The sequence below is a fragment of the Gadus chalcogrammus genome, chromosome 14 (genome assembly GCF_026213295.1).
Source record: "Gadus chalcogrammus isolate NIFS_2021 chromosome 14, NIFS_Gcha_1.0, whole genome shotgun sequence".
NCBI classification, from domain to species: Eukaryota; Metazoa; Chordata; class Actinopteri; order Gadiformes; family Gadidae; genus Gadus; species Gadus chalcogrammus.
In genome coordinates, this window is record NC_079425.1 from 25,546,502 (window position 1) to 25,570,435 (window position 23,934).

Here is a 23,934-nt window from a genome sequence, read left to right on the forward strand (position 1 = left end):
GATCCAGACAGACAGAGGCCGTCAGCATCTAGTTGAAGAGCAGCATGGGCAGCGCTAACAGCACCACATTAAGGTGAGCGCTGGCATGGGACTTAGGTGAGGGATGGGAGGGATAGCAGCGAGCTAAGGACAACACCCCTGTTGTTATAAGGTGAGCAGGAGCTGATGGGGGAGATCGCTCGGAGCTAACACCAACACCACTGGTGCATTAAGGTGAGCGCTGGCAGGGGACGAAGGGGGGAGATAGCAGCGAGCTAAAGACACCCCCACTGTTGCAATAAGGTGGGTTGGGGACTTAGGGGGGAGATAGCAGCAGAGCTAACAGCACCACCACTGTTGTAATAAGGTGAGCGCGGGAAGGGGACTGAGGGGGGAGATAGCAGCAGAGCTAAAGACAACACCACTGTGGTGGGCAGGGGACTTAGGAGAGAGATAGCAGCAGAGCTAAGGACACCAACCCTGTTGTAATAAGGTGACCACGGGCAGGGGACTTAGGGGAGGAATAGCAGCGAAGCTCAAGACACTACCACTGTGGTTATAAGGTGGGCAGGGGACGTAGAGGGGGGGGGGGAAGCAGCAGAGCTTACACCACCACTTGTGCATTAAGGTGAGCGCTTGAGGGGACTAAGGGGTAGATAGCAGTGGAGCTAAGGACACCAACACTGTTGTAATAAGGTGAGGGCAGGGAGGGTACTCAGGGGGGGGGGCATGCTGGGGACTGAGGGGAGGAGCTAATGCAACCAGTGAACGAAGGCAATGTGGAGACAAAGGCAGGCATGTAGGCACAGGGGGATAAGAGAATGAGAAGTGACAGTTAGGATTATGCCTCTCTTTTGTCCGGCCGGCCTCGGGTCCAGACCTCATTGAGTCACGCAGAGACTGATTTCTCTCTCCACGATAGTTTTGTGCAGTTTAATCGTTTTGAAATTTGCTAATATTTACGTTTGATTGGGCTTTGTTAGAAGTAGGTCTTTGTCAATCTGTGTGGAGGGCTCTTTGTCAGGGACAGAGCTGCTAATAAGATATTTAATCCTCCAGCAGGATTTACAGCAGCGTGTTTCCGTGCACTGCTCCTACTCTCCGACTGTAGCGGACACGTGTTGGGATACATGTGTTCACACATTTTAAAGCAGCAGTCTGCTCCACGATGTTAGTGCGTGTAGGGCAATAATAATGAGAAGGGAGGACATGTTTACATGTTGTGTAGTATGACAATCAAGCGAACAGGGTTCAGCATGAAAAAAATACATTTTGTGTAAATATAGTGAACTGAACTTACCTATTCCTATATATATATATGCTATAGTTGTGATAGAGAAGTTAATTTCATATGCAAATATATCTATTTGAATAGGTTAAGTTAGGGTTAGGGTTAGTATGCATGTATGTATGTATGTATGTATGTATGTATGTATGTATGTATGTATGTATGAATGTATGTATGTATGTATGTATGTATGTATGTATGTATGTATGTATGTATGTATGTATGTATGTATGTATGTATGTATGTATGTATGTATGTATGCATGTATATATATATATATATATATATATATATATATATATATATATATATATCGGTAAGTTTAGTTCATTATATAAGTATAGTTCCAAATCTCCACGCATTTAGCTTGTAGAAAGCCAGCTCAGAATAATGACATAATGTAACCGCTAGGGGGCGATGTTGTTTCGCGAAACATTTTAACTGCGTGTTAACTTTGCAGCTCGGAAGGCCTACTTCTTAAACCATGTGCATCGTGGATAACGCGTGGCTGAGAATAACGATATGCTACCGACGTGCCTTGATGGCTATATAAATTAAATGGTGAAATTAACTCACTTAATGAATGAACTCATTCAGCACAAATAAGTCGTTATTTCCTATTAATGTAATGTAGATGCAACTAATAGAAATGAAGGTAATACAAGGAAGATATAAAAGGCGATGCGTCAGTAACCATCAGTTAACCTACCAGATACAGCTCAAGTAAAACGATTATGAGCCCCCGTCATCCACGGTCACGGGTCGGCCCAGAAGATGCGATACCGTCCTGCCTCACGATTGGTCCATCATCCACCGACGCATCACCACACCCCTCTTGAACGCTTCCGCGTTTGCTTAAACAATCCACGTTAAAACGTTTCAATAAAAATCGGTCCTCAACAATCACAACGGATAAGGTTATAAAAACAAAAATTAACATAACATCAAAAATCGTCGTGATTTCCCTGGCGACCTACGTCACCGCGGAGGGATATCAGCACGCATCTCGGAGAAGTAGTCCCGGGAAGTTAGAGGGATCACCTTGAGCCGCGGAGCTGCAGAGCTTCAGTCTGGCGATCACTCGGCGAGACAAGGTGAGTGTTTTCAGCATTGGTACCCCGCAAGGCCGCTGAGTTTCTCTACACTACTCTTTTAGCCTCCCGGTACTTTAACCTCAATACCGGGAACATGTTTTCTTGCTGTTCATGTTGACACTCGAGGATGGCGACATGAACTCCACTTGAGGTCTGAAGGGATTATGTTTCCGGAGAATTTCGCTCCTTGCTGTGTGGTATAGTTTTTGATGTCCAGGTAATGGAGATGATGTTGGTTGGGTTACATGAACCAGGTTATCACGTTGGTCTGTGACGCATTAACCAACCGTGTGTGTTGGACGACATGTGTACATTAATGGGATGCTTAACGTAATCCCCGTGGATTTCCCCTTTTCCAGCACGTAAACTGGCTCTTCTAACCTAAATCAAATAACCTAAAGCATCTGTAATTAAGCAAATTAAGAGATGAAATGCTAACTGGCAGCTGGCGCACCGTTGGTACATCGCTTCCTGCTGTCTCCTCGTGTGGGCGTGGTCCAGGCCGGCCTGGCCTCCCATTGGTCAGCCTCATCCTGGCAGGGGAATATGACGCAGGGAACACCATGTGACCTCTGGCGCATCTGTGTCGGTGCGCCTTTCCATTACTTATGAGTATACTCAGCTATCTTCTTATTTAGATGATGTACTCTTAACTGTGTTAATCTTTATGTTGTGCTTAGTGAGCCGATGCTCTCGTCGGCTGAGTTCATTAATGTAAATGTGAAGGATTCGTGGGGAATGTTCAAATAATCACACTCTAGGTGATCAAATATTAATATTAATATTGCACTATCAAAAGCGAATCATAAGAGCGTGTACGTGGTGATGGCTATGTTCTTCTTGTACCTAAATATGTATAAATACAAGTCCTTGATCGCTCCAGAACATTATGAAAAACTCTAAACCGTTAGCAATTCGTCGAAAGGGAAGTCATGAGACTGCTGCAACATTTATGTAACAGCCTGTTCATCATCCATGTGTCAGGGCCCATGAGCAAAATGGAAGTACTTCTCTCAGAGGACTTGCCGGTTTGAGGCCAGAGAATCAGTTATCTGTGTGCCTAGATTGAGGCTTTATGTTTTAATTGGTCTGGGAAGAAACTAAACACTCATTTTATGGCCTTTCTCTGTGGTATTTTCTGTATTTCCTCGTCAATCGTGCCCTTCAATCAAATATCGCTTTACATAGACCCACGTAAATTTATAAATCCTCTTTCCTCACCATTGGCTGTTCTGTATAATTGTAGTTATGGTTGTTAAATGCGTAGACTGGTTTGGCCTTGGTTTACCAAACGTGCCATGTTGGGAGACCATGACTCAGCAGGTTACACAGAGGCCCACCAGCCTAGAGGACAGTGACTTGGTGTCATATCTACTCCAGCCCTACCTTTTGGAGGGGGCTCACCTTGCAGCTGTTCTAGGTGTGGGAGCACCTGGCTCTGCCCCCATGCGGTGCCTCTGCACCATAGCTGCACCGTAACGTGCTGACTAATGCTGGCAGGGTCTGGACCAACAGAGGCAGTGAAGAAATTCCTGTGAGAGCAGAGGCATAGGGTTGACGTTTTTTTCCCTAATGCGTATTGTGTCAATACCTGTTCCCATATCGTCAGTCAAAATGTCTGCTGTTCTCATGGTGTTTTGGTTTGGACTGTATGGCATGTCAACTATAAGGGTCTTTACGACGCCTTGACCAATGCTGAACTAAGGCTGTGACGTAGTTTTTAACAAACGGCGCTCTAGTTGTGTTTACTATACACTGCACGTGGGCTCTTCCTACCAACGTCGTGAGGGTTATTAATAGCGTGGCTCTATATGAGCCTAGGGGCTGCGGTGCCTGAGCCAAGCTGCTGTGCGGTGGTGTGACATGGCTGCGTGGCGATGTACGCCACATCTCTAGTCCTTCGTGACCTTGTGCGTGTCCGCAGCGTCGGGGTGGCACGGCCGTTAGACGGACACCACAGGGTCTCCTGGTCCCTGCTCTTGCCCTCGGGGACAAACCGACTGAATCCTGAGCCCTGCGTTTGCACGCTCGCCGCATCCTCCTCTTCTGTGGGTGTGAGTGTCGCTGCCGGAGGGGGGATTGGTCCATGTAGCGCGCTGAGGTTTCTGTGGCGGTCTTTGATCGCGTCAAGCCTCTTTGTTCCCAGGAGGAACCGTACGATCTACGGGGGGTAAGTATGGTCGTGTCTGTGTGTGGAACGATTTCTGTTTTAATTGGGTTGGGATTAGCCGTCATGCTATCCTGCTAGGAGGACGCACTGTCCTCCAAGTTGACCTCTAACCAGAAATGAAACGCCGGCAGAGACATAATTTACCGTCGTACTGTTCGGTTATACAAAGCACACTTGATCATGGAGGCGGGAAGGCTCGGAGGAAGTGGCTCCAGAGTGTGTGTGTTGCATAGGTAAAGGGATTTGGGGGGGATTACTAGCAGCAGGTACTAAAGTTAGCATCCCTACTACGTCACTCAGGGCGGCTGCTGATCTGGGTTCAGCGCTGGTCATGCGCTACAAATTCACCCTTTTTGATTCGAAGAGTGTATTTGAATTACTCACGCATGCAGCAACTAAACCGGTTGGTTATAGCTGGTTGTTATCTAATTAGTGTAGGACTATGCTCATGGCTCCTACTACTTTTTGTCATTTAATACTGACACCCAGCTGTGCACGGTGAGACTTTGCTTCGATGAAAGTTGGTGTTAGAAGAACCAGCCGTGTGTGTGAGAGATTGTACAAGAGTGGCTTTCAAGGGTCAGTAATTGTCTTTCCCAGGCCTCTGCCGGTGGCGGCTATATGTTTACATAGTCCTATCCCCCTCAGAGAGATAAGCGGGCTGGTTGTGTCAAAAACCAGAGGCATCACTGGATACGGTTCCATAACTCGTACAATGAGGGACTCAAAAGGCGTGTTAAATTATGATTTAACCCGGGAAATGACATACTTGGCAGGATGTTTGACTAATGATAAAGTGGAGATGAAGTTGATAAAGCATTGCATCGAAGGGCTTGTTAATTCAGCTAAACACTAACTTATACTGCAGTGTTCCAGGCATAACCTTTTCAAATGAACAGTCTGATGTCCAATGATTGCCTATTATTGTAGTTAAGCATTACCTACTATCATCGATATTTCTGCTGGATCTTAGTTTGGGATTTATCATTTGAAGCGTATATACCAGAATGATTCAAAGTTGGGCTTAGGGAAAGGAATGTAGGTCTCGCTTTTAAAATGATGGATAGTGATGGATAGATGATAGTCAACTGTATAATAGTTTCACCTATTTGTGATTTTCATTGAAGCTCTTGTGTGCTCATGTGAAGTCAGAGGACTGATGAGCCAACGAGGGGGCTGCCCCATGTGGCGGGGTGTTGGTGGTGTGTGTCGGTGACTCAGCCAGCCTCGACGGACTGGGATGTGACTGAACTCACGTACTGTAGTCCTAGGGCTCTCTCTCTCTCCATGTTGCTACGGCGATGGTCTGATGGTGGCACTGAGGAGCAGGGGCCTGTGGTCTGAGGGGCCCGCGATGCTGGACGTGTTTCTCTGCACGTACGCCTTCTGGGGCCAGGATGTCATGAGCAATACTGAGCTACTGTCATACTGCTATAGAGTTGCATAATCGTTCTTCTGTGGATGTATCCTTGTGCTGAGGTGGGTGACGGTGCCATGTTGTTAGCTTTATTGTGTAAATTCTTGCCTGGAAGTCATGATTATCTGGAAAAATACTAATAAATAATAACGCTAATGCTATAACTGAAAGGGCTGCCACTACATCAACTACTTGCACATGATTTCACTGTTGCTGCTTCAGCAATTCAGAGGTGTCCAATTGGATTACTCAGTCCTGTGAAAGTTCAGACTGACAGAAGCAATCATAGTTTTCTGACCACTTCCGTAATGATAATTAATTCAAAATGAGGGCATCCAATCTTAAGGTTATTTGTCCAGCAGTATGATGCTGTCCCAGTTTGAGCTATTGCATGTCTTTTATATTAAATTTATATCGCGGTTCCCTCTATAACTTTCTACAGTTTCAACTGCAACATTATCCATGTTGTATTTTGTATCAAGCCTACTTTCTTCTTGACTAATTACCCAAAACCACCAGTGAATCCAGGCCCAGTTTAGAGCGAGAACACGGCCTTGCGTCTCTGTTCTTCTCCCATGGTGTCTGGCCAGGTCATGTGATGCGGTTATGTAACCGGAGCCCATCCAATCAGAATGGGCTGAACTCCCTCATTGTAGATTCCTCAGTAGCCATCACAAAAGACCCGGCCTCATGGTTTATTTTGGTAGCCTTCCTTGGTGTCATGTGAAGGCCCTACTGTGTCTCTGTCTGAACAGGACAGGCTACAGGCATGGACAAGGGTTAAGGAAAACACTAACATTTTATTATGTTTTATTGAGCAACTCTTTGTAATTATATATCTTGTTTTTTGTTGCACTGTCCTAACAAAATGTTGTAGTTAAAGTGCTTTAAATACATTCATCAATTTACATTATGAGTAAATGATAAGAGTATTTTTGACCTGTTTGGAAGTGAAAAGGGTGTATAAGATAATGTCACTGTGTGACTAATCTGATGTCAAAGAGGAATGATGAAATGTTGGCAAAGCCATAGTTGGGGGTGGATGGGGGGGGGGGGCAGAATGGGCTGAACTTCCTCATTGATTCCTCCAGTAGCCATCACAAAAGACCCGGCCTCATGGTTTATTTTAGTAGCCTTCCTTGGTGTCATGTGAAACACAGGGTATGATTGGCTCAGGAGGTAAAGCAGGTTGACTTGTGTGAGTGTCGTGTTGTCCTTGAGCAAGACATCTCGCCCTCACTGCGCCCGTCTGGCTGTTGCCTTGCATGGTTGACTCTGCATCAGTGTGTTAATGTGTTTAGGAATGGTTGTAAGCCACTGCTAAATGTAAACGGTGTGGGTGTTGGCAGGATGGGAACTTTATGTTCTCTGACTGTGCTGAAGGCCACGCAAGCGAGGGCCACGCTCACTCTGAGTACGTAGGAGAGGAGCAGTGTTTCTGATGTGGGCACTACATCATTAAACAATATACTAACATGCTTAAGCAATTTAAACATTGGTTTGCTGTTATGTCCATACATGATTGATTACATTTATTCCTTAAAAGATCTTGCAAAGATATCCCATTTCAAAATGGGGCCCTAATGTTTGACACACTTGTTGGTGGGTGGATAGCTCAACGTGCCATCTCGTAAAGTCCTTTAGAATAGCGATAAACCTCCCAAATCTTTTGTGTTTTGCTGTTGAGGTCACATCCTCCAGCCCGTCTATTGTTCAGGGAACCACAGTGTTTGTCGTCTAAATAATGATTTTATTCAAATGCCTTGTGGTGGAGTTGTAGTCTAAGCACCGGGCTTTAGAATTTCCCTTTCAAGTCCGGCCAGGAAATGTTTGAGCGTTTATTTGTTCAGTAAATCTGTTGTCATGACTGTGGTGGTCCGCTGCAAACAAAGACAGGCCTGTAGTAGTTTGTTACCTACACCACCAAATGAGGTGGTGCTGAGTCATTCTAAATGACAGATTTATATCTTGACAACTCGTGTCACCACTTGTAATGAAAATGGAGGCACTGGTTGCAGCCTACATTTGCAGTCTGTTGTCCTCGGTCTTAATCGAATGAAGCACCTTGTTACTAGGATCAGCTGAGCAGAGTGCTGCTGGTCTTGTGCTGACGGCAGCAGCTAACCCGTTCCCCTCCGCTCTCCGTGTCTCCTGCAGTACCCACCCAGCATCAGCATCCACCATGCCTCAGCAGAAGACGATGGACATGGGCTCGGCCTTCATCCAGACCCAGCAGCTCGGAGCCGCCATGGCTGACACCTTCCTGGAGCACCTGTGTCTGCTGGACATCGACTCGGAGCCCACCACCGCCCGCAACACGGGCATCATCTGCACCATCGGTGGGTCGCCGTGACCACACCGCGTGGCACACAGTGTAGGGCCCTACGAGTTCCGAGATGCGGTTGGAAACGTGGAATCTGGGACTAAATATGGAGTCTACTCTCTAAAGTGGAATATTGCAGAATTTGCCCAAAAAATCTTAATTTGGCTGAAATTGATCAAGAAATATCAAAAGTAGGCCTGATGATTGAAGTCACCTCGCGATGCTTTCAGCAGCCGTCTTCCAAATAGTGCAATGTTGTGTGTATCATTAAGAATTTACTGTTTTATTATTAAATTGTTGAAGTTTTATTAATTCACAAAAGCAGACACTTTTTCTGATGCTAAAATAAGCACGAATCATAAAACATTCTGGAAAAAACTGAATTTGGAAAAAAATAGGGATCATAGGGTTCTATAATGCATCACCTCTGAGTCAGTGTGAGGCACAGCCTCACTGACTCACAGGGTATCCCGGTTTATTTTTACAGCTCCGGCAATTGGAGGAAAGCCATAAAACTTCAACGTAGCTCACCGTCTTAAGTGCCCTAGCTGCTTAAAAGCGGCACATGCGATGGTGCTTTGCCGAAACAACTCAGCCATGACTTGAGTTTATAATGTCTTCTGTATCAGTGAGTCCCGCTGGTGTGGCGCTCATAAACCAGCCCTAATACTGTTGTCTTTGTTCCTCCTGTAGGGCCAGCCTCCCGCTCTGTGGACATGCTGAAGGAGATGATCAAATCTGGGATGAACGTCGCCCGCTTGAACTTCTCCCACGGCAACCACGAGGTAAACAAAGACATGCCAACGCCTCACAGATATGCGTGCGGACTGTGTAAATGCACACTTTACAGTCAGCCCATTGTTCCAAACACGGTTGAGGTTGAGGCTAAAGGTTTCACTTTAGCATGCCTGAGATTTGCTTCATAGACTTAATCTGGTTGTGATAGCTTTTTATGATATTTCTGGTTTGCTGGAAGTATGCTTGCTTTACCTCTGTCTCACCCCTCAGTCCTGTCCCCGTGTGTGTGTGATTGGAGCCTTATTCTAAAGTGTGTTCAGAGGATGGTTCCCCTCACTAAAGGAATGTAGTGGGCAAATATATTGCATCAAATCCCTATTTTGTATTTATTTTTAAATCCTAGGCTTGATATGTAGATCCTAAGGTTTGGAAACCAAAGGAATTTCCCCCACGTTTCTTCTTGTAGTGCGTGGACTTTAATTTCCTCTCTAGGACAGCCTGTTTCACAGCTGGTCTTCTCTTGGTGTGCGTTTCTCCAAACATGCGAGCGGGATCAGGGTTGGAGGAGAGCTGTGAGATGAACACGGACACCTAATCTCTGCTGGCTCGTTGCTATAAATACTTTATCGGTCTGCAGCCAAGCCTTTCTCCTCTCTGCCCCCATGTAGTGTTGGTGAAAGGCTGCAATGACCTCAACTAGATATATATAGATATATAAAACAATCTTAATCCAAACATTCTGAAGGCTCTGCCATTGGTTCACTTGACTTCTGCTGTACTTTGCAAACATCTAGTGCGTGTCTGGCAATAATGTGCAATTACCTCTTGCAGCAGCTGTAACGTTGTCTCAACCAACTCAAAACCACGTTGTCCAAACTAAGTTGCTTATGCATACATTCATATAAAAATATATATTATCATTATAATTTGTACTTCAGATATCCGTCTCTCTCCAGGTAAACTACTTGTATATAATTGCATTGTGGAAGCATCAGTTCAAAACAGCTTTCGGCAGAGGTAATTTGAGTGAAGTTTGAATCCCCAGGTAATGCCCTGCCAGGTGGCTTGGTAATCACGGCACAGTGCCCACGGTACTTGGCCCTGCAGCCGGCCATGTGATTACTGGAACCTTGCATCCAAGGTCCTGATCACAGGTGGCATTAGCACGCTTCTAGACTGATCCGATCACAGATGGACTGATCTTTAGTGCAGCTGTGACTGCACCACGTATTGAGGACTTGGTGTGATCCGATCGAAAAAAGTTAAGGAAAACCTTCAGATAATCAAAGCAAAGCCATCCACTATTTACTATTTCAATGGTTGGTCTACATTCCCAGCCAACGGCAGCAGTATGCCCTAGTATGCAAAGGGTTGGTTGGTTACCCGCTGGTCAAACGAACCAGGTAGAAATGGCCAAAACACGCCTACCTTGGCACCATCCTCACAGACGAGAATTTGGGTAGAATGCCAAGGAGATTCCTTTTCCTGCCTTTGTCTTTGAACTTCTTTAACTCAGCCGTCCAGTGCAAGTTGCTTTGTGTTGCATCATGCCAGGACGGGTACATGCTTGTCCCCCTCCATTTTGAATTTTTCCATGTTGATCGTATAGATCTGCAAAGCCAGGCAGAGATTCCTGATGAATACAGAATCCTGTTTGGCAGAAACAAAATGAAAGTCGGCAGCTCCTACCAAGAGATCGCATTCAAGAGCATTTCTGATCAATAACGTGACGTCCAGCGTGACTCTTACTAATGCTGTCAGGATAATGTGTACTCTGTATGCGGCGGGCATTATGTAATACATGGTTACTTTCTTTTAACGTTTGCTTGCTCATTGGCACGCTCTTGTCATCACAATCCGTAGAGCTGTAGAGCTCTTCTCAGAATATACAACATCTTTTTTTTTACTAATATGCTCTAAAATAGCTAGATTTCTTAAGATGTCTTCTATGTGTTTTTCAGTACCACTCGCAGACCATCAAGAATATCCGCGAGGCCTGTGAGAGCTTTGAGCCCGGCAGCATCCACTACCGGCCAGTGGGCATCGCCCTGGACACCAAGGGGCCCGAGATCAGGACCGGACTGATCAAAGGAGTGAGTCCCCCATTCACACCCTGAGAGACCACCTCCGGACTCTGAAGACCCCCACCAGAGTGCTTGAGGAATGATACAACTGTCGGACGTTTGAATTGTGCTTTTAAAGATTGTCACAACTCTTTAAAACCACAATTCAAATATTCTATCGGGCAAGTTTCTAAACCTATTTCCACTGTAGTTGTGCCACTTAGAGACGCCTGTAAAAACGTGCAGCCTGCCCTCTGACTTGCAAAGGGGCTCATATCCGCCTGGTCATGTTTGGTTCAGGGCTGTGGTGTTTGAGATCTAGATATGAGGGTCCAACCCTGCAGGACTCTGTGGTGTCAACAAACTCATGGCATGGTCTGCTTACAGACACAAGGTTTAGTCCACATATATTTGTGACATAAGTTCTCCTCTTCAGGCCTTCAGCCCATGGGGATTTGACTGGAGTAAACATGAATCTTGTTCAAACCAACGGCTAAAACATTGCTCCCCCTCGGGTTTCTGACAGAGCGGGGAGGCGGAGGTGGAGCTGAAGAAGGGCAACATGATCAAGCTGACCCTGGACGACAGCTTCATGGACAACTGTGATGACACGGTCCTGTGGCTGGACTACAAGAACATCCCCAACGTGGTGGAGATCGGCAGCAAGATCTACATCGACGACGGACTCATGTCCCTGCAGGTCAAGGAGATCGGTGGGTACCAATACTTGGGGTGTGTCTTAGAAATTGTTAACAAATTACAGGTTCCTTCCCAGACCCAACTATTCTCTACTACTGCATCCTGTTGCCCCCCCCCCTTCCACCCCTGTGTGTTAGGGTTGTCTGTCTTACAACCACCTCATTGTACCACCTCTTAAATTGGTCTTAGAAAAGTCGTTTTTATCATTGGTGTATTACAGTTCCCTCGGCTGTCAAACCCTGGCTTAACACGGCCCCACCTCAGTGAGCGCCGGCCTGATGTCTCTCTCTCCTCCTCCCCCCTCATGTCTCCCTCCCCCTCAGGCTCAGACTACCTGATGTGTGAGATCGAGAACGGCGGCACGCTGGGCAGCAAGAAGGGCGTGAACCTGCCGGGCGCGGCCGTGGACCTGCCCGCCGTCTCGGAGAAGGACATCCAGGACCTGCAGTTCGGCCTGGAACAGGGCGTGGACATGGTGTTCGCCTCCTTCATCCGCAAGGCGGCGGACGTCAAGGCGGTGCGCGCCGTCCTGGGGGAGAAGGGAAAGGACATCAAGATCATCAGCAAGCTGGAGAACCACGAGGGGGTCCGCAGGTGGGCCGCACGCACGACCACCACCACACACTTAACTTAGATGGCACCATCTCCATTAGGGGTGGGAATAGTATGGTGCTAGGCGATTAATCAAATTTTGATCGCAATTTCGATGTTGGCGTCAAACAATCACAAAATGAACATAATCAAGTTTTTCGATTTTATTATTTTTTTAATAGAAATGGCAGAACAGCTGGATAAATATCTGTATTATTTTGATTGACCACTGTTGACCATTTTGTGTATTTTATTTAAGGTGAAATTTCAAAGTTCTCAGTTACAATGTTTTATATTTTTTTGGAGACGCATGCTGAATAAATACATGTTTTCAAACTCAAAAATAATTGTTTGAATAATCGTGATTTCAATATTGACCAAAATAATTGTGATTATGATTTTTCCCATAATCGAGCAGCTCTACATGGTAGCCTAAGATGTGAGATACATGGCCCACAATCCCGATAATATCGCGATTCTGCGATAAATATATTGGACAAAAATCTGGTTACGATACAACATCATATATATGTCTAACTATAAATACAAAATGCCCGTTAAAAGGTAAGGTGCTGGATTTCGGTCTTTATTCATGATCCAAACTGAGTTTTTCAGTTACTCGTCTTTGATAAAATGGGTACGATATTTGGTGCCCCTAGTATCTTCCTATTTGTCTGACGCGTTGGTTCCTTCTGACGCAGGTTTGACGAGATCATGGATGCCAGCGACGGCATCATGGTTGCCCGCGGCGACCTGGGTATCGAGATCCCCACGGAGAAGGTCTTCCTTGCCCAGAAGATGATGATTGGTCGCTGCAACAGAGCCGGCAAGCCAATCACGTGCGCTACACAGGTTGGTAATGTTGAATAGTTTTAAACTAGCTTTGGGTGAATACCCTAACAATACACAGTATTGCGTGTATAATTGCCGTTATTAAATGCATTTGTATATATTTGTAAATGTCTTTTCTACACTAATATAACAATTGGTTTGTAAAGACATTTACAAATCAGTGTCGACGTTTGTCTCCTCATTGGCTAACCAAAGAAATTGCAAGTCTGCGGTCTCATGCTGCAGGCCTACTCAATGTCCTGACCCTTGACCTGTGACCCCTGACCCCGTGCAGATGTTGGAGAGCATGATCAAGAAGCCCCGCCCCACGCGCGCCGAGGGCAGCGACGTGGCCAACGCCGTGCTGGACGGCGCCGACTGCATCATGCTGAGCGGGGAGACGGCCAAGGGCGACTACCCCCTGGAGGCCGTCCGCACGCAGCACATGGTGAGCAGCCCCGCCCACAACAGGGACCAGTACAGCGTACCTTCACCCTACTGGTCCCAGTGAAGAGTTCAGAGCAGGAACCTGTACAGCTTATGTTCACCTTACTGGTCCCACTAAGGAGTTCAGAACAGGATCCACTACATCGTAGTTCTTGCCTCACTAAGAGGTCGGTGTTTGCATTTGTTTTTCTCATTTTATATTCGCTACTGGGGTCTTTTCATCCTGAAACCCTGTGCTTAAACCCAATTGACCAGATCTACTGGGACGGTTTCCCAGTTCAAACCCGGGGTCTGGTCTACTGGCCGTTTCTCATTCCTATTCATTTACTCTCTTCCATTTCTTTGCTGTTTTCCTTTATGAATGGCATCCTCAATGTCAGCCTATCTTATGTGTGGGGAAGAGTCAACCCTAAGTGCCTCAACTCTCCAGAAGGGTCATTTATATATCTGGGCTACGGCGTCCGAAGGTACCGGATTTGATTCCCCAATGCATGCCCGCCCTCGACCCTACCAGTAGACCACCTTGAGTGAGATGCCTCACTCCTCCTTCATGTGGATCTAAGAAAGCCCTTCGAGGAGGAAAGCGGTCCGAAATGGCTCAATGGAGCGCATCCCTTTGTTCAGCCGTGGGAGGATGTATAAATAGGATGAGAACGTAGCATTAGGAGTAGCCTGGGGGCTACATGATGGACTACACCCCTGCGTGGCCTCTCCAAAGTACCTGGCCTCCTCGAACTGCCTGGCCCCTCCTCCAGATGACCCGGCCCGGTCTCGCTGGTCCTCTGCTCCTCGCTCATCACTGCTGACACGGCAGTCCTCCAACACCTGCTTCTTGGTCTGACTGCATGCTGGCCAACTGAGCCTAACCCGTCCCCTGCCCAGTTACCCCAGTAACCCAGCCCTTAAACCGATCTCAACGGCAGTAACATGAATGTTTTACGGTTCATTCATGCTCACTAACCGTGGCTCTAACAAACTTCATCTTTTTCGTGCATCTAGCTGTTCCCCCTTCCTTCCGACTGAGCCTTCTGTGCACCTGTCCAGTAACTGTCACTTTGTTTCTGTACTCGTCCAGCTGGGAACGAATGTGCAAATCAGTGTCAATCATCCACTCTAACCGAATCAAAGAGGAGTGTAGCCTGTGATTTGATTGGGTGTAGCATGACCCTGTGTATCCACCCCCTGGGGGATATGATTGTTGTGCATGTTGGGTATGTTTTAACGTGTGTTTTAACTTGTGTGTTGTCGTGGGTCTCACTGCACTCACACCCGTCTCCCTCTTGTCCCCTTGTTGTTTCCTCCTTTCCTTCAATCCTCCGCACCCCCTTGTCTCCCTACACCCCCCGCCCCCACTATCCTCCTCATGCATCCTGCCTGGCGTGGCTTTGCCCTTTGACCTTTGCCCCCCCCCCTGCACGCGGCCGGCGGCAGATCGCCCGCGAGGCGGAGGCGGCCATGTTCCACCGGCAGGTGTTCGAGGACCTGCGGCGCAGCACCCCGCCCTCCACCGACCCCGCAGAGGCCATCGCCATCGGCTCCGTCGAGGCCTCCTTTAAGATTCTAGCCGCCGCCTTCATTGTGCTCACAAACTCTGGAAGGTAGGCAGGACCCCCGGCCTGGCCCCCATCGCTTCTGGCGGGGACCCCGGCCCCTCTCGCTCCCGGGGGGTCCTTGCTGCGGGGGACCCCCGGCCCCTCTCGCTCCCGGGGGGTCCAGGTCTGGGGGGGGGGGGGTCAGACGCCAGAGAGGCTGGTTAGGGAGAGCAGTGCAGGGCAAGGCAAGGAACCGAGGACTCGAGAAGCACGGCAGAACGGCCTGGGCTCTGGAGCGCTTGCTGGGAGGACGGTCGCCTGGGCTCAGACCAGTAGCGCGGTCGATGGTCCAGCTGGGCTCTACTGGCTCTCTGTACGGCCACATGACCAGAGTTAACAGAGCACGGCATCTTCATCCGACCTAAAACTATACAATCAATAATTTGACCTCAAAAACTAGTATCTCTGCAATGCCTTGCAAATAGCGTGTATCCCATCGCGATGACGTCCCTTCAGACCTCCAGGCGGTCGCCAGTGCTTCTCGGGTGTCCCTCGTGGTGTGTGTGTGTGTGGGTGTGTGAATGACCCGAGTGTAACCCCTCCCCCCTACTGGGTTTGGCGCGTGGGTCAGATTGCGCGGGAGGCGGAGGCGGCCACCTTCCACCGCCAGCTGTTCGAGGAGCTGCGTCGGCATAGCGACCTGACCCGCGACCCCTCGGAGGCGGTCGCCGTGGGCGCCGTGGAGTCCTCCTTCAAGTGCTGCGCCAGCGCCATCATCGTGCTTACCAAGACGGGACGGTAGGTGGGGGGGGGCGAGCGCTGCTCCTGAAGGTAAGGTGCTGGACGGGCGTAGGTCAGAGAGGGAGACGGCCCAAATAAAAGCGTTTGTTTTTACGACTCGAAATTTACCAAGTATTTGTCGATTAACCCCCACCTACCAAAATAGTATGTTCCCCCGTACGGTGCGTTAGGACGATAAGGAAGTAGTACTTCCAAGTCATTGTAGTGCCGGAAGTGTGGTCTCTGTACTTCCGAAGTTCTGTGGCTTTACACCCCGAACACGATCCACTGAGGGCAATTTACAACATATGGAGTGTACCACTAGTGATGTACAGAGAGGGGGGGACGTTTGAATGGAAAAAGAAATAAAGTCACACCAGAACAATAATATGCACTCGCACAAACGCTCCTAGGTGTATTTGGCCTAGATTAGATGAAGGGAGCTCATGAGACAAACGGTTGCTATGTTGATGTTTGTGACCTAATCAGATAGCATCCGACGATAACATCATGGTACCAGCAGCTGGTCCTGCTGATACTCGGAGGAAGGCCTCCAGTGTTCACTCACACTGGTAGACTGGCTGTTATTGTATTATCACCGCCTGAAATGAACACAATAATTACTGTTGCAGTCATTAATTATTATTGTGCAACACGTTATTAAAGTATAACGGTGTATTACTGGAATGACATGTTGTACAATTATGTCCGCCTCTTGAAGTCAGGTGCTGTTTACTGAATCACCCAGCGCTAACCGTGCCCCTATACCCCCTGAACCCTAGTTTGGCCCGCCTTATAGCGGGAGCATGGTCTCTGCTTCTTGAGTGTTTGTGAGGCGTGCTGGACCGAGTACAACGGACTGTGTGTTGGTTGTTGTGTCTTATCTCATCAGAAAGGGCTACTTGAGCTACTATGTTGTGCCAGCGAGTCATTTGTTTTGTGGGGTCATTCAGAGTCTGTGGGGAATACGTGCTGCTATGGAAACTGGTAGCGTTGTGTGGATCTCCCAGCCGGTTGATTAGTTTGTTTGTTTGGATTCCGGTGAAATAAAAAGATATTTAGTTGTCCTGGGTGGCAGTGGCTCAGGAGGTAGAGCGGGTTTAACCCGATGGTTGTTGGTTCGATCCCTGTGTATGAATGTGTGTATGAATGGGTGAATGTGAGGTAACACAAATGCATATATAATCGTATACTAAGTTTAGCATGAATAATTATGAAATTAAGATTGAGATTAAGAAATCATTTGGATTTGGAGTTAAAAGGAGAACGTCGATAGTTGTATTGGTGTAAACGTGCCTTGTAATTCTAATATAGATCCATCAACATTGATGATTAGTGATGCGGAGCTCAACGCAACATGACCGCCCTCCCCAACATGGCGTCCTTCCGGTCTTGTGTCTGTAGGTCCGCCCACCTGATCTCCAGGTACCGCCCCCGCGCCCCCATCATCGCGGTGACGCGTAGCGGGCAGACGGCCCGCCAGGCCCACCTGTACCGCGGCATCTTCCCCGTGCTCTACAACCGGCCCGCCCACAACGTCTGGGCTGAGGACGTCGACCTGCGCGTCAACTTTGCCATGGAGATGGGTGAGGCATCGCGCCACGGGGGGGGGCAATGGGCCAGTCTACTGACTATGAGTCAAGGGGGGGCCCTCTAGTCCGGTCCTCGGTTTCAGTCTACCGACTATGAGTCAAGGGGGGGGCACCATATTCCAGGCCCTAGGGTCCATGGTTTGAGGCGATAGCGTCAGACCATGGACCCTTGGGCCTGGACTATGGTGCCAACACTGACTCAGTCACCTCAGGTCACTTATAGTTATGCCTAGAGCGGGCTGAGTCAGTGCGGACATAGTCCAAGGGTCCATGGTTTGAGTCTACATATAGGGTACTATAGTCCAGGCCCAAGGGTCCATGGTTTGAGTCTACATATAGGGTACTATAGTCCAGGCCCAAGGGTCCATGGTTTGAGTCTACATATAGGGTACTATAGTCCAGGCCCAAGGGTCCATGGTTTGAGTCTACATATAGGGTACTAGTCCAGGCCCAAGGGTCCATGGTTTGAGTCTACATATAGGGTACTATAGTCCAGGCCCAAGGGTCCATGGTTTGTCTACCTAGAGGTGCCATCCATGAGAAAGATGCCTAGATCCTAATGTTTCCATGGCAATGTGTGAGATCTGACATGACAAGTCAGTGCTGGTGGGGCACCATTGTCCTACTGGTCAGGGTGAATGACCCCCCTCCCAGCCAAGAGGTCCATGGTTTGAGTCTGCCTAGAGGTGCCATCCTTGAGCGCGATCCCTAGCCCCCTACCTGCTCATAATGACCTGTAACTGAAGTCGCTTTGGATTAAATCCTAAATCAACATTGAGTCAATGCCACTGGCCAGGTTCTATGCTGCATTAGACCTGCTACTAAAGTGGATTGTAGGCAAATAAGTTAAGATGGGATAGTCTAAATAGTTGAGGGGAAACTGACCCCTCTGAGTTGCTGTTGAAGGGAGCTAGTCTTGAATGCCCGCTCCCATCTCTGCACCTTGTCCCCTGATGACTAAACCACTTGTGATTGTGTCTGTCCAGGCAAGGCCAGGGGCTTCTTCAAGGACGGCGACGTGGTCATCGTGCTGACCGGCTGGCGCCCGGGCTCCGGCTACACCAACACCATGAGGGTGGTCATCGTGCCCTAAGGGTCTCTGGCCTGCTCACCCCCCCCCCCCCCCCTCTGCACACCTTCCGTCTCATTCCTCTGCAACACTCAGCCTTCTCCCCCAGCTGCCCACGCACCAGTTTAGTCATCAGACACACGCGATAAGGTTCCTCACCCCCAACACGCGGCCTGACGGCGGCAGCGTGTCGGTCTCTATATACACTCCATCCTTCCTCACGCTGACGTCTCTCTGAAACTCTCCAGGGCGGCAGCTTGGTACACTCCGACCACGCCCTCCTGTATTTATTCCCTGGTAGTGAGAGGCCCGACGGGTTTAGCACGCCGGTAGCTGGGTTTCATGGAGGGGAGAATCACGAGTCCAACTAAAGGAGGCAGAGCACTCTCCTCTGCCTTTAACAAAAGACCAGAACAAAACTAGTATCAAAATGGCTGCCTGTGCAGTCCCTCCTTCCCCCACATGGCTCTCCTGTGTGTATGTATCTAATATGTTTACCCTGAAGCCAGCTGTGACTGTCCAAGTCTCTAAATGTTGCACTCCCAGCCTACTGTCGCCCATTCCACATTCTGTTTTAACTTGAGTGTCGTCGGAGGTGAAATGTTTAGGGGCATCCATGACTACTATATTTTGTAACTAACGATAAGAGATGCTAGCTATGGATGTCCGATACTAAGGTCATTTGAACGCCAGTTACTGTTGTTTGTGAGAGAAACTTTAAGCATTGTTTTGGTTTAAATTATATCCCGTTATATTGTCGGTTTGTGGTTCAGGAACTTTAAATGTCAACGAGCACTTTCTAGAGTTGTTTTTTTTGCAAGCAAATGGGGAGGGCAGAAGCCCATCCCTCCTGAAACCCCACTGCATTGTGGGTAAACTCATCACTCCTCTCCCCTGCTGTCGGCAGTCACTCATTCCTTTTGTGTCGTGACCTTACTTCAAAATGTGTTAACAGTGGCTGTTTGAGTCTGGTGTACTGAGCTGTCCTACGTGACTGGATCTGCTTCAATAAAAGATTATAAACGATCGTAATCATCGCGTGGTGTTTTTTATTTTCATTTTTATCAAAGATAAATCTATCATGATGGAAAATAAATCCTCTGCAGTGGTGGATACAAATGTAGGAATTTGAATGATCATTGTGTTAATCAGGATATTTAGTAGAAGCTGATGACTGGGCCTGAGTGACTCTGGTCCTGGCTGTACGACTGGTTGAGTGACTCAGTGGACACTGGGTCCTGGTGGTTCAGTAGTGTTCCTGGCTGTAGACTGGGTCCTAGTGGTGTTCCTGGCTGTAGACGGGGTCCTGGTGGTTCAGTAGTGTTCCTGGCTGTAGACGGGGTCCTAGTGGTGTTCCTGGCTGTAGACGGGGTCCTGGTGGTTCAGTGGAGGTCCTGGTGGTTCAGTGGTGTTCCTGGCTGTAGACTGGGTCCTGGTGGTTCAGTGGAGGTCCTGGCTGTAGACTGGGTCCTGGTGGTTCAGTGGAGGTCCTGGCTGTAGACTGGGTCCTGGTGGTTCCTAGTGGTTCAGTGGTGGTCCTGGCTGTACTCCACCCCCACCTGCCTGCGTGCCTCGTCCTCCAGCCAGGCCAGGAGCACTGAATCTGCGTGGGTCATGCCCGGACTCTCCTTCAGACCTTGGGGAAGGGGAGGAGCTTTCGTTGGATGTTTTTGGATCGTATTTATATTGGACACTACCTGGACATGTGTTCAAGTACTGGCAATGAACAACTGGATAGCTATACAGAGGAGATGGTAAGCATTTATCATTCTAAAATAACGAGTAAATGAAACGTTAATGTCGTAAATATAGTTGCATTTGATGTGTAAAACTAAAATGCTAGGACCTCTGTTGAATACTTTATCAGGAGACTTGCTTTATATTCTAAACGGTGATAACCAAGAATATATTGCCTATTGTCAATATCCCGTTTGTCGAAGTGATCAATGACTGAATTTCACACCGCAGAATTTAAAGCATGTTGAAAGCAACCATCAAACAATGGTTAAATGAGCGAGACACTTAATTAAGCATCCTGATGCCCCCTAGTGGCGTCCCCAGCCAAGTGATTCGGTTCACGTTACCTTTGAGCAGACACTGTCGCACCTCCTCCGCCTCGTAGCGCATCCCCGTGCTGTTCAGGAAGTTAGTGGGCAGGTAGGGTTCAGGTAGCGGGTACTGGGTCTCTTCTCCATTCACAATCAGGGACGTGGGGCACCACATGTGGGCAGGAACCTCCATTTAAAAAAAATTGAAAATATTAAATTCACATTTATAAACAAATACGGTATTTCATACATTGTTTTATTAAGAGCTAATACTGGTGTATTAAGTATGGATCATAATAACAAAACATGACTAAGGTACATGCATCTCAACGTTTTTGTTTGACAATGTGGTGATGGTTGAGACTACCCTGACGGAGCCCTCGGCACCAGAGACCATCTCAACGTTTGTGTTGTGATTATGTAGTGAAGCCTCCACCTACCCTGACGGAGCCCTTGGTACCCGTGATCACAGCCTCGTTGGGGAGCGCCACAGCGTTGGAGATCAGGCACACCGCCATCCTGTTCCCAGAGTACTTCATGGTCACCACCATGCACTCATCGACTCCTGCACAGACAGAACACGCACACTCAAATGATTCAATTCCAGGTACTAAAATAAGGAAGAGGTTTGTTTTATTGGTATATACAATCCTCTATTATAATATAAATAAAGAGTTGTGTTAATGTTGATATTCTTGTAATTGGTGTGTACCCGTCTCCAGACAGGTGTTCACCCCAGGTGTGTACCTGTTTCCAGACTGGTCCTTACCTCAGGTGTGTACCTGTCTCCAGGCAGGTGCTAACCCCGGTGTGTACCTGTCTCCAGGCAGGTGCTAACCCCGGTGTGTACCTGTCTCCAGGTGTTCCCCCCCAGGTGTGTACCTGTCTCCAGGCAGCCTCCGCTGGCCTGGACGCTCTCGGGCCGCTCCCCCTGGAACACCATGCAGGCGAACTGCAGGCAGTAGATGCCGATGTCCAGCAGGGCCCCTCCCCCAAGCTCCTTCTCCATCGCCCGGGGGACCCCCAGCAGGGGGGCCCCGAACTCCGCCCTCACCATCTTCAGCTCCCCAAGGGCCCCTTGGGCCAGCAGCCGCTTGATCTCCAGAGACGCCGGGAAGAACCGGGTCCACACGGCCTGGGGACGAGAAGGAGGAACAACATGTTCCCTGCTCTTTAACTAGAGAATGTGTTCTCTAGTTAAAGAGAACATGTTCTCTTTAACACTGGAGAATGTGTTCTCCAGTGTTAAAGAGAACATGTTCCCTACTCTTTAAAACTAGAGAATGGGTTCTCTAGTGTAAAGGATAACGGTTTCCCAACTCTTTAACATTAGAGAATGTGTTACAGAGAACAGGTTCTCTAGTGTTAAAGTGATCATCTTCTCTTACTTACTGTCAACATTTACATACATTCCTGTCATCGAGAACCCTTCAATAAGAACAAGTGCTATAATAATGCTAGATTCTGTATCGTATGTACTCGGTATCGGCCGATGTTCAGGAATCAGAATCGGTATCGGGAAGGAAAAATGTTGTATTGGAACATCTCTAATATGAAGTGCCTCCATAACTCCTGGGCTGTACTGGAGATCCAAACCTCCATGAGGAAGACATTGTTGGCTCGGGCGCAGGCCACCATCTCCTCCACCTCCCTGGAGTTCATGGCCAGAGGCTTCTCACACAGCACGTTCTTCTTGGCCGTCATGAAGAGCAGACTCAGGCTCAGGTGACGCGGGTGGATGGATCCGAGGTACACAACGTCTGGTGACCACAGGATCATCAAGGTTATTCATGTTTATGGTGATCTTGAGGGTGAAGATCTAGAGCCAATAGAGAATGCTACAGGCAATGATTATAATATTGTAAGCAGTTAATTATAAACAATTGGATTCATATCAATTATGTCTTGGCCTGGAAAAACTATCTTAGCAATAACTTTTCTGACAGGTACAGCCTTGGTTGGGTTGATACGATGTCACGTGATCACCAGGCAACAATGATTGAGAAAGCGGACGGACCTACGGAGGGATCCCTACTGAGCTCCTCGTAGCTGCCGTAGGCTGCAGGGATGCTGTGCTTCTCGGCGAACTTCTGAGCATCTTCTAAGTTCCGGGCGCCCACAGCCACAATCTGAGAACAAACCAAACAGTGATATAAGCTCTATAGGTGAGTCCATTATATTGTAGCAGGCCTATAGGCGAGGCCATGTGCATATGTAACGTGACTAGATGAACAAGATTATACAAGTAATGGCACGCACGGTCGGCCATATTTGTCTTAAGTGCTCATTTCTTTCAATTTGTTGGATAATTCGAATGATTATTGGTATGAACTTTAAACCAACAATTATGGAACACATAACTTATACTATGAAGTATGGACACCAGACAATCTGTTTGTGTGCAACAAACAAAGCAGATGAGATTAACGCATGCAGAGAGCTGCAGTGTGGAGGAGAATCAATGAGGAAAATCTTAAACCCTTTAGTAGAAAAAAAAAAAAACTGGATATAAAGAACCAGAATTCAGGATCGGACCTCTAGATTACCATGTGATCACTGCTGTCTGACAATGACAGCAGTTTGATGACATAAAACGGCGACTGTTCAATGATTAGAAACACATTTTCAATTGCTGAATTAGTTCTCTTTCGGACACTTTTTTACTGATACCTTGTGATCTGAGTCCGGGAGGGATTTTAAGGCCACAGTGAAGTCGTGGCTGATTTTCCCTGGACTGCATATTCCCCACCTGGTTGCCATGTTGGACACTAGTGTCAGCGGTTCCGTGAGGAGCAGCTTTATATAAGCCGTGTAGTTCCATCTTCTGCCTGAAGGGGACGACAGAGCGTCAGTGTTGTCTTCGCATGGTCTGAAAATGATGGACGTTAGTCTACCATAGGACATGTTGTATAAAGCGGTAAGAAATAAAATTCCCTGTTACGGGACAGTCACCTGTGACAGTCACCTCTCAAGCATCATGGCTGCAAGACTAGGGCTGGGACGACGCGTCGACGTAATCGACGACGTCGACGCATAAATTACGTCGACGCGAAAAATGCGCGTCGATTTAAAAAAAAAAAGAAAAAAAAAAAAAAAAAAAAAAAAAAAAAGATGGGCGGCGCCGGGGCGTAGTTGCAACGCGAGTGGCTCCTCAGACTTTCATAAGTGCAAGGCGCCAAAAAAGGAGATGCCTTTCCATTCTAGCAACACGGCAATTCACCAGCACCTGAAGAGGCGCCACCCGGTAGCAGCTGCAGATGACCGAGCACCGTA

General features: G+C 47.9%; 2 protein-coding genes across 4 annotated transcripts; one reads left to right on the forward strand and one right to left on the reverse strand.

The window, feature by feature from the left end:
* Positions 1–2,258: 2,258 nt before the first annotated feature.
* On the forward strand, positions 2,259–18,956 carry pkma (pyruvate kinase M1/2a). Of its 3 annotated transcripts, none has more exons than XM_056607035.1 (11): positions 2,259–2,361; positions 8,106–8,287; positions 8,965–9,056; positions 10,971–11,102; positions 11,599–11,785; positions 12,095–12,365; positions 13,064–13,214; positions 13,489–13,641; positions 15,072–15,238; positions 17,357–17,538; positions 18,531–18,956. In XM_056607035.1, exons 2-11 carry the CDS (start codon positions 8,131–8,133, stop codon positions 18,635–18,637), a joined length of 1,599 nt encoding a protein of 532 aa, XP_056463010.1. In that variant the 5' UTR covers positions 2,259–2,361; positions 8,106–8,130; the 3' UTR covers positions 18,638–18,956. The 3 variants fall into 3 exon arrangements, with proteins under 3 accessions (XP_056463010.1, XP_056463009.1, XP_056463008.1); XM_056607034.1 differs by lacking the exon at positions 2,259–2,361 and adding an exon at positions 2,368–4,531; XM_056607033.1 differs by lacking the exons at positions 2,259–2,361; positions 15,072–15,238 and adding exons at positions 2,368–4,531; positions 15,804–15,970.
* Positions 18,957–19,418: 462 nt separating this feature from the next.
* dhdh.2 (dihydrodiol dehydrogenase, tandem duplicate 2) lies at positions 19,419–23,489 on the reverse strand. Its single transcript, XM_056607038.1, has 7 exons — positions 23,332–23,489; positions 22,679–22,790; positions 22,258–22,421; positions 21,544–21,796; positions 21,102–21,226; positions 20,698–20,848; positions 19,419–20,249 (listed from the first exon to the last, which is right to left on the reverse strand). Exons 1-7 carry the CDS (start codon positions 23,419–23,421, stop codon positions 20,140–20,142), a joined length of 1,005 nt encoding a protein of 334 aa, XP_056463013.1. The 5' UTR covers positions 23,422–23,489; the 3' UTR covers positions 19,419–20,139.
* Positions 23,490–23,934: the final 445 nt, after the last annotated feature.

Coding starts and splice junctions, on each gene's coding strand:
- pkma (XM_056607034.1), top strand. CDS start 4,239: ATGTACGCCACATCTCTAGTCCTTCGTGACCTTGTGCGTGTCCGCAGC. Junction 4,532..8,105: donor AACCGTACGATCTACGGGGG/GTAAGTATGGTC, acceptor TGTCTCCTGCAG/TACCCACCCAGCATCAGCAT. Junction 15,239..17,356: donor GTGCTCACAAACTCTGGAAG/GTAGGCAGGACC, acceptor TTGTGTCTGTAG/GTCCGCCCACCTGATCTCCA.
- dhdh.2 (XM_056607038.1), bottom strand. CDS start 23,421: ATGGCAACCAGGTGGGGAATATGCAGTCCAGGGAAAATCAGCCACGAC. Junction 21,797..22,257: donor ACAATGTCTTCCTCATGGAG/GTTTGGATCTCC, acceptor TCTCGTCCCCAG/GCCGTGTGGACCCGGTTCTT. Junction 21,227..21,543: donor CGGAGGCTGCCTGGAGACAG/GTACACACCTGG, acceptor CTGTCTGTGCAG/GAGTCGATGAGTGCATGGTG.